This window comes from Pteropus medius, unplaced genomic scaffold (genome assembly GCF_902729225.1).
Source record: "Pteropus medius unplaced genomic scaffold, Ma_sr-lr_union100, whole genome shotgun sequence".
NCBI classification, from domain to species: domain Eukaryota; kingdom Metazoa; phylum Chordata; class Mammalia; order Chiroptera; family Pteropodidae; genus Pteropus; species Pteropus medius.
In genome coordinates, this window is record NW_024352787.1 from 24,375,556 (window position 1) to 24,386,130 (window position 10,575).

Genomic DNA, 10,575 nt, shown 5'->3' on the forward strand with positions numbered 1-10,575 from the left:
TGAAGGGTAGGTATGAGGACAACAAGGAAAAATAACATCCCTCAGGTACCATCACAACTTGACCCTGGCATTGACGTAAACCCTATCCCAGATTCAGAATGTCCCTGCAGTCTGAAAGTGTCAGATTTCAGCCATATTAACCGCAAGTCACAATTTGTCTTCACTGACAGTGTTTCTGAATTGAGCCCAGCTCATTTCAAAATGCCTCAGTTAATAGCAATCACACAGTACCTGCAATTTGAAGGTTTTCTGCCCAAAATGAATCCCAACCTACATTAGCCATTTTCCATTACTTACACACTGTGGGCTTTCCCCTCTCTTGTTGTGACTCCATTTTACTACACTTGGGGTTTCCAGGTTTCTGAAAGTATCATGAGGTATAGCGGCAAGCCAAAATGACAGTAAAGTAAGAAATATTTGTATGTAGTTGGTAACTTGTGGCATTTGTCAAGCAAATTCTAACTAGAGTTTAGATATAAATGAGAAATCAGAATTACAAGCTGTAACAGCCCAGAAAACTGTGGCAAGTAATTTATACCCTCATAGTGCTAATTTCAAAGTCCCTCAAGCAGATTGTCAAAGTTCAAATAATGGAAGTTTGGAATTTTTAAGTTTCCACATTTCATTCCTAAATCTATTAAGTTTCCACAACTTCCTAAATCCATTAACTTTTATTAATTGCATTAATAATTTTGATAGCTCTATCTCAGTATTGGAAGGAGAGGAAAGAAGGGAGAGCAGTTGGGAGGGAGAGAAGGGAGGGGAGGGGAAAGGAAAGGAAAGGAAAAAGGAAAAAGAAAAAGGAAAAGGAAAGGAGGGAAGGAGGGAGGATTTCAGGCTACATGTCCCCTTGCAAAAGATGGAATCTGAGTCCTGAAGAAGACTGAGAAACAGAAGCCTGTACTTACCTAGTCTCTTCCTGAGCAAGTAAGGGAAACCAGACTATGTGAAATCCACTACTCTCTTCCTCAGTTACCACCAGTACAAAGAGGACCTATTCTTTGAGACCTTAAAACGATACCTAAGAACTGCATACTCCTTACCCTTCAGCCTTGTGAAAAGAAATGAAGAGCACAGCTAATATTTGCAAGGACAAAGACAAACTTAGGGTCTCGCCAGCCTTAAATTCTATGCCTCTATTCTAGTGAAAAATAAAATCTGCATTCTTGTATAAAACAGGTACAGGCTGTGTAAAAAAAACAAAACAAAACAAAACAAAACAAAAATAACAGCTCTGACCCAGTTAACAATGTCCCTAAATTATTTTTTATACTCTCTTATTTTGGGTTTCACCAAATTAATTCCCATCTTACTCTCCCAACCTTCAATTATTTGAGTTTTCAAATATCCTTGATTTTTTCTGAACTTTCTCAAATGAATAGCAGCTATCCCATTACCAACTTGTTTTTCCTGTATCTAAAGAATAACAAATTTAATCCTAACATTAAAAAAAAGTTATTTCTTAAAGAGAATAAAATAGCATGAGGCACTTCTACAAAGTTAGGCTACATTTAGTGTATCAGACTCTCATACAGCATAGGGGTAAAATAACATAAAATGTAAAGCCACTAACTCACCATTCTCCACCCTCTGCATGTAAGCATATACACACACACATCCCCTCCATCAAGAAGTGCTACAGACCTTCTATCCAAAAGGCTTCCAACTCTTGTAGCCACTGGGACCTAAATTATTCCCTAATTGCTGGCCTCAACTATTATTTTCTCAACTTAGCCTTAATTCTAACCCTAACATTCTCTCAAACTAAATAATTACCATTTATTTTTGACAGTATATAATACTGTTATATAGAAGAGCCTCAAAATCGCTTTAGCACCCTCATGCTCCTTGAATCATGGTGAAGGCTAGTTGGTTGTTTTTTTTTTTTTAACCTTTTTTCAACTTTGAAAGCTAGAGAACAACACTCTCAGAATGAAAGGCTTATCACTAACTTTGTAACTCATTTTTAAAATTTACTAATTCATTTATTGCCTACTTCCAGAAAGGAGCTAAAGTTGTTAATCTCAACAACTAACAAACTGCATGGAATCATCATGTCACAATCTTCAACCTTATCTCACATGACTACTTTTGAAGTGATCTCTGCCTTGTACAGCAAAATACTGAAATTCAGTATAACATTTGAATTCATAACCAAGCACATTATTCACACTCTTTCTTGCAAACTTTCTCACCACTTAGGAACTTTCAGAAGTGAAATGCCAGATCTGACCTATTTACTCTACAGTCCCATCCCAAACTTCCCAATATAAAAAGTGAAAAATGCAAAAAAAAAAACAAAAAACAAAAAAACATTTTCACAGCTCTCCCTGGCTTCGTAACAGCAGAAGGGTTCTGACCTTTCTTGAACCAGCACTTCATATATAAATGAGCAAAAGACAGAAAATTTGAAACCTTTATTTTAACATCAGTGTCAACTTCCTTTCTCATCCAACCTTCATTCCCAGCATGCTAAAAAGGAGCAATACAGGAAACCAGAAGGGACCAAGAGAATATATAACATATTGGCTGGAGGCAGCTCAGGGCATGAGAATTGGGCTATCACACTGAAAGAGCTATTGAGAATCACTCACCAATTCTTACCACATGGTGGGGTTACTAAGAATCAATGAAAGGGCTGACACTAGGCAGAAAAAGCAGGAGAAGTGAAATTATCATCATTATTTACACTTTGTACTTCACTTGCCACTCCCACTTGAGCAGCAGCCTCCACTCCAACTTCAAACTTCTGTGCCTGGTTTTCCAAGTTGTCTATCATCAGCCCACTCACCCTAAACTCTGAGATCACAAATTTTCTGGAAGGGACCTTTGAGATCTTTTCCACCATTTCCCACACCAGATTATGGATTATGGATCCCAATGTCAAGAATTAAAGTGCCCTGTGGTCACACAAATTTAGGAAATAAGGCACATCATATGGCCTTCTCTGATATTCAAAACTCATGTTTTCATAATAAAAGACTTAATTCTGGCAGAACAAACAAGACATCCCTTTAATTTTGTCTAGCCCATCAAGTTCCAAAACTATTTGAGGGTAGGTCACATTTTTGGGGTCTGGAACACAACCTATGAACATCTGGCAGAGCTATGCTCCCATCCAGCTTGGGTACACCTTTGCTCTAAAACTAGTCTAAACCTCTCAATTAATAGATTAAGAAAATGATGCTTTTAGAATTAACTTCCCAAGGTCACTCAACTACTTAGGACAGCTAAGCCTAGAACATATTTCTTCACTAGTCTCCTGACTCCCTAACAAGTACTCACTTCTATAATTTTGTACTCATTTCTACTTTCCTTGCCCCCAAGCTCGAATCAAATAGCACCTTCTCGCTCATCTGTTTTCTGTTCCTCCTTCACTATTCCCTCTTCTTAGAACACACTTCCCATCCCACATTTCTTCTCAGTCTATCCAGATCACTTCACCCTTCCAGGCCCCATCTTCTCCATGAAGCCTTCTCAAACACTTCAGCCCATCACACTACTCTTTCTCTGAAAGCCTACTGCACTTAGTTGGTATTTGGCACATGAGTGCCTGATTCAAAATTATTTTGTAGGTGCGGGACTTAATTTATCAACTAAACTGCACACTCCTTCAAGATGCTACATATATTTTAGGTTTCTCTGTACTCTTTCTAGTGCCTTGCACATAGCAAGCACTCCACAAATATTTGCTGACTAATACAGGAACATGATTAATATTTTTAAAACAAGTGAATAAGTGATATTTGGCCATAATAAATTACTAGAGCCTATTAACATGGCATATTATAAGCAAAACAAATTCTATACAGTCTATTTATGCCACAGCTGTGTAACGTTTAGGGGTAAGCCCTGAAATAGAGCTAAGAAATGAAGATCACATGAAAGTCTTGGTTTGATCCTCTACCCATTAGAAATGAGTCTTCCTTAATTTTCACAAAGCTCTAATTGGCCTCCTGTCTGCTAATCCCACCAATTTCATCCTTGCTTCTCTTGGTCAGTTGTACAAAAGGAGGCTGCACTAAGAATCCGGTTCACAGCAGAGGACTGAAGTAGGGAAATAATGGACTTGCAAAGATAAATTTTCAGCTATAGTGCTCACGTGACTCACTAATTGAGACTACACAGAAAGAAACCCAAATAAGAACAGAAAGACAATATTATCTGACTAGGGGACACTGATAGTACTAAAACCCTAATATTTCCACTTATATTTTTTTTGCTAGAAGCCACTTTAAAAAAAAAAAAAAAAGAGGTATGACATCTGGGAATACTCACTCTCAACCTATTATTCAAAGAATATCCAAATAAACAATATAATATCCAAATGGTAATCCTGCTTCTCCAATGCCTAATGAAAAGAACACCACATTCAACTTTAGCCTCCTCACCTACCCTCTTATCTTCTATCATGAGACTCTTCACAATCATATACTTGAACTTCAGGGCACAATTACTTAAGACAAGTGTCCTGCAGAATATGAAATTACCTCAGCGAGTTTCACCACCTATAAAGTGTGGGGCTTCTCAAACTACCCCAAAGCTTTCATCATTTTAAATAAAATCCAACAACAGTAAAAAAATAATCAACATAAAAATGCTGGTTCTCATTAGGCAAGTTTCTTACTTTTGTTCCAACATTAGTAAAACTATAGTTGGACTGGAACAATTTATAACAGCACATTTCATTATGATTAGGAGCCTCCTTTTTAAAAGGGAAGTCTAAATCAGCTTCTCAAGACAGTATCATGGAGTCATTATATGTGTCCATGAACACCCAAAGTATGCCACTCCACAGTTTGCCAGCTATTGTTCCTAACTGGCATACAAGCCTGGCTGTGCAAGCCTGGCTGTGCAAGCCAACATTTCTGGTTTCTTATCACAACATCAAACTAGCAGCAGCCTTGACGATACGTGGTAACAATTGTTTTCATTTCTAAACACAAGGCACAAAAACTAGTACATATTTCATGGAAATCTTAGCATCTATAATAATTCTTAACATTTATAAGCACTTCTATAACATACATTCCTGTCCAAGTTCATAGTTTAGTTGCCTGTTTCTTAATAAGCCCTCACATTTCATGGTAATAGTTGAATAACTCTTTCAAAATGAGTACAGTAGGACAGCACAGGTTTTATTTTAAATGATCATGAAACACATGTTTTGACCATCCAGCATAGACACAAATGTGCAAACAGATCTACCTTTGCCCACAGAACAAGACATACATGATGATTTTTATTCCATACTGTATTTTTAATCTGAAAAGTTTATTTACAGCTTTCCTACAAACGCTAGGTCTCTTAAATGTGAACACTGACAGGATGTTTAATATTAGAGAACTGTTGTTTACTTAGGTGATAAAGGTACTGTGGGGGTTTTGGTGGCTTTTTTAGTCACCACCATTTAGAAATATATACAAAAATATGTATATATCTCTCATATCACATCTGGGAGGGGGGAGTGAATAGAAGGGATATAGATGGAACAAGACGAGATAGAAGCTGGTAGCTGCTGAACCTGGGCACTGGGTACATTGAGATTTAGCAAACTATTCTCTCTATTTTTGTATGTTTAAATTTTTCTATAAAGTTTTAAGGAAACTTTTTAAAAGTTAGACCTTTTAGACCCACACACAGATTCGTAAATGATATTCAGACATGAACGTAGCATAGTATCCAGCTAACCAAAATAATCCAGGTTTTGAATCTAGAAAAGGAGCAGAAAAAATCACAGCAAGAAATGGCATTAGCAGTACACTTTAAACTTGGTCTTCTTTAAAAATTAAGTTACTTAAGCCCAAAAGAAACTAGATTGGGCACATTTTCTCTCAAAAGCCAAACAGACAGATATACACATCACAAGTCCAGTCAAATATCTATTTATTAAAAATAAAAATGATTGAAAACAACTGCCTATTTACCTCCACTTAGCCTTCAAAAACGTTCATGGGAATCTGCAAGCCCCTCTTGCTTACTGAGAGGGACCACAGGGCAGCCCAGGAAACCATACAGAAAGCTGAACCACTTGTAACCAGCTCTTACAAATACTGTTCTAAACTAACTGCAGATAGCAATGGTGAACCAAATTTTAGGCAGCATTTTCTATTAACATACATGCTGCCATTTCAATTCCTATTTTAAAGCAAGAGAGAGAGAAAGAGGTCACACTGTACAGTACCCTCCCACCATGGCATTGGCAAAGTTGAAGCCACAGTTAGAATTATCCTAATAAGTGGTGAGCCTCAACACCCAAAACAATTGTGTAAGATCCATTTTAGCCAGTAAAGCACCAGTTCTAGAACCAATGGGTATCTGATTCAATCACTAACATCAAAATCTATGGCCATGATTACCACCAAACACCCTCCCTCTCAACCACTGGCTACCATCCACCACCAGCAGCCCAACCAAAAAGCAGTTCAAAGAGAAAAGAACCCTGACAGGAAGGCTTCTTTTTAAAAAATATTTAAACCCGACAACCAAATACATACATACAGAACCAGCGATCTAAACCTGTACAGTTACTGCATATGAGATTTAAGCTGTCATTAACAAAGCTTGCATTTGATCATCTCAAACAATACCATAATAACCGCAAAAAACCAAAGGGAAAGGGAAAAGTTTCCTTCAGGAACCCCAAACCACCATGTCAGGTGCATGAAGGCTAGAAACCAACTCCTATCTTGGTTTTGTGCTTAAGAAAGCCGGACCAACTGCAGAATCTCAAAGCCGTGTGTGTGTGTGTGTGTGTGTGTGTGTGTGTGTGTGTGTGTGTGTGTGTGTGTGTGTGTGTGTGTGTGTGTGTTGGGGTGAGGATAGGAGAATGAGGGAGGAAAAAAAGGGGTTACATTTATAGAGGCTATTGACTTATGCCAGCACCAAATCTGATCCTTTCAGGTAAAGACAATTTCTCCCTGACCCCTGGACAGTCTCCCTCTAACTCCCCCACCTCCCCCTTCCAGGAACGGGTTACCTGGCAGGAAAATATACATTTGGAAATCAACACTGCAGGTGCTCAAGGAATAAAGAAAGACACACATTTATACACACACACAAAGCCAATCAGAAAGAAAAAAAAAAGAGAGAAAAGAAAATACAAAAAAAAAGAAAAGGGAGAGGGACAATTGGGTGACAAGCCCTTCAGATACCAGCTAGGATTTTATTCTTTCCTCCCACCACTCCTCCCTGGTATACCTTTTTCTGTCTTTTAACCAAATTGCTCTTGTACACACACATGTGTATATATATGTGCACAGATAATATTATAATTAACCCTTTCTGTAATAGAGCCCCATACGGAATACAGAAAGATATTCCGTCCTTTCCTCTTTGCTCTCCCCTCCTCCCTCCTTTCTCCCTACCAGGAGAAAACGCCCCCTTTCCCAGCTTCACCCAAAAAAGGGGGGTGGGAAAGGAGGGGGGCAGAGAAACCACAAAACCCCATCAGTCTCCAGTCCCGAGGACACCCAGGAAAGGTATATACTATACAGACACACACACACGGACATATGGTTCTGTAGAAAGCACACAGAGACCGTCCACAGGAGCCCCAAACCCAGCAGAGACTTCCACCAGCCAAGAAGCCATGATTGGGGAGGGAGAGGAGGAAGGAATGGGGGCACAGCTATCGGTAGAGGGGGGCGCATTGTTGTGATGCCTGAACCCCTTTCTCTCTGCCCATCTGCTGTGGAGGGGGCGCAGGGAGGGGGCGCAGGGGACAGGCGAGCAGGCACGGCTTTGCGATTCCCTCCTGCTGCCTGTCTGCCCGCGCCCCCAGCTCCCCCCAACAATAAGACCTCAGCCTAGACAGACAGACAGACCCGCCAGAACGCGGCGGGGGAAGCAACAGAGCCGGTCGCAGCCGAGTGGGGTCGTGCATAAAGGGAAACCGGGGGGAGGGGGGTCCCCCTTACCTCCAGCGCTTCAAAAGTGACAAAGCTGGTCATGGCAAATCCATCAATGATGTCCTCTTCGGCTGAGGTGGACTCTCTCCGCTTCCTCCGCGGGGGTCTGGGCCGGGACGGGGCGGAGGACGGGGGCTTCCCATTGTCTTCCTTGTCGGAGCCCGACGACGAGGCGAGCGAGGGCGCCCGGGTCCGGCCGGCCCCGCCGCCGCCGGCCGCGCCGGCCCCCAGCCCGCCCCGGGAGCGTCTCTCCCGGTCTCGTTGCGACCGCGACCGCCGCTTTTTGCGGAGTCCATGGCCCCGCGTCGGGCCATCCATGGCTCTGCCGCGCCGGGGTCTCCCCGCTTGCTGCCTGCCCGCCACAGGCTCCGGCCGCGGCCACACAAAAAAATTGACACCAACCCCTCCCTCCCTCTTCTCGGCTTCCCTCCGCCCCGAGGAGGGCGCGGGGGAGACGGCGGCCGAAAGAAGGGAGAGAGGGGAAGAAAGAGAGGAGAAAGAAAAGGGGGAAGGGGCGGAGAGAGGGAGGAGGGACGGGAGCGAGGGACGGGAGCGAGGGCGAGAGGCGAGGAGCCCAAGTGCGGGGCTGCCCACGGCACCGAGGGTCGGAGATTCCTGTGAGCGGCGCCGAGCAAAGTAATGGCTGAACACACAGGTCTCCTTTAGAGGAAAAAAAATAACTCACCAAGCAGGCAATAAATCAGAATAGCGGAATGCTTTGATCAAGAGACTGGGAGGCTCTGGGGAGCCCTCCCCGCGGCCATTCTCTGCCGCGTCCCCCGGCCCCCGAAAACGCCTGCTCCCCGAGTCAAAATCGGGTCCGAAAGGTCGCGGGAAAGTGGGGGCAATGAACTTCACCCGCCCCTCGCGCAGGAAAACACCCCCGCCGCCTCTCACACACACCTCAGAGAAAACTCACTCCCAGGCTCCCAAATTTTTAAGAAATGCATCCAAGGGAGGCCAGGGCTTCCGAGCGATCTGAGAGGGACGAGACCCCCCAGAGAGGGAAGCATAATAATGAAATAATTAGGAGGGGAGACGGCAAAACTGGGAGAGGTGGAGAAGGGAGGTGGAGGAAGGGAAGGAGGATGCTGGAGCAGTTGTGGGGTTTGCTTTTCGGTCTTGGAGGGGGAGGAGAAGGAGCTGAAAGAAGAGAAGAAGCAGACCCTGAAGCTGCCACCCACCCCCCCTCCTCAAAAAAATATCTTTTTCAGTCCCAGAGAAGAGGTCACCCTTCCTCAAAAATAGGGAGGGGGTGAGTCACTCGATGAGGAAAGCAGAAATCTCCAGCGGGAGAGACACCGGTGTGCCGCCGCCGCCTCTTCGCTTCGCCCAGCCCAAGGGAGAAGCGCGGCCAGGAAGCGCAGAGATCGCCGCTCTCGCCGCCGCCGCTAACGCTGCTGCCGCTGCCGCTGCCGCCGCCGCCGCGAGAGCCCCGAGCCGGAGGGTGCACGGCGTGTCCCCGGGCGGCTGCAGCGGGAGCCCGGGTACGGCCCCATCCTCCGCCCGCCCGCCTCGCTCAGTTCCCGCTCCTCCCCCTCCGCGGCCAGCCCACCGCCGCCGCCGCCGCCGCCGCCCGCCTCAGCCCAGCCCTGCTCCCGCCCGCGCGCGCGCGTACGCGCACCCGCCCTCCCCGCGCCTCGCTCAGCGCGCGCTCCCGCCCCCGCGGCCCCGGCCGTCTGATCACGTGGCCGACCCGGCTCCCTCCTCCCCTGCCTCCTCCCCAGTTGTAGAGTGTGTAGAAAGCAAAAGGCTGGGGGCTGGCCGCGCTCACAAGCCCAGGGCATGCGCGCTGGGGCGGCCGGGCCTGCGCACTGGGGGCGGAGGGGAGCCGGGAGTGGGCCGTGAGGGTGCGGTTGGGGTGTGGAGTGGGTCGTCCGCGTGGGGTCGGGTGCGGCCCGGCAGAGTTGGCGCGCGAGGGTGTGGAAGCCGCGAAATGCCCGGCCAGTCACACTGGGGATGCGTGCGTGCCACTGTCCCCTGTCAACTCTGTGCTCCCAGCTCCGCACCCCACCCCCGCACCCTCCTCGAGACACTTGTCCTTCGACCCCCTACCCCAGGCCCGGGCCTCCTCGCAAGGTCCCCAGGGTGTTCTCGCCGGGCGACCTGCGCTGCGAAGGAAGGAGGGATTTCAAAAAAAGGGACAAGGGGGCTTGTCCTCCATTGGGGGACACTGGGAAGCCCCACAGGCAGAGTTGCAAACTTCTCTCTCACGTGATAGCACAATGTGTGGCCGAGTGACCCCACACCCTGATGACCTCTGGGCCCTCCTCGCCTTCAAATGGGAGCCTTTGGGACGCGCAGGCAGCTTCGGAGGCGGCAGCGCGGGGCCCGGGGCCGAACTTGAACCTCAGCTGCTGCTGCGGGCGAAGGGGCGGGGCTGAAGGGGCCTGGACCGCCCCACCCGGAGGACCAGTTAGTCCCGCAAAACTCTGTCCCTACCTCAGCAGGCTTCCTTTATTTGGGGAGAAGAGGGGTCTTTGGGGCTTTCCTTATCATTGCCCCTCCTCTCGCCGCAATGTATTCGGTGCTAATAAAAAGTTGTACTAAAAAGCTGACTGCAGCCCAGAATCGATCAACAAAAGCGACCAGCCTTTCTGGGTCAAATAGCCATGCGTTTTTCGGGGCACTGGAATTGATCTACTGGGATCAGAAAGACACTGAC

General features: G+C 46.0%; 1 protein-coding gene across 1 annotated transcript in view; it reads right to left on the bottom strand.

Annotated features, from left to right (window-relative positions):
• The window catches only part of AUTS2 (activator of transcription and developmental regulator AUTS2), a 1,077,358-nt gene extending 1,067,962 nt beyond the window's left edge, over positions 1 to 9,396 (bottom strand). The window contains 1 exon segment of the mRNA XM_039849320.1: positions 7,920 to 9,396. Coding sequence (XP_039705254.1) covers positions 7,920 to 8,228 — 309 coding nt within the window. The 5' untranslated portion in view covers positions 8,229 to 9,396.
• Positions 9,397 to 10,575: the final 1,179 nt, after the last annotated feature.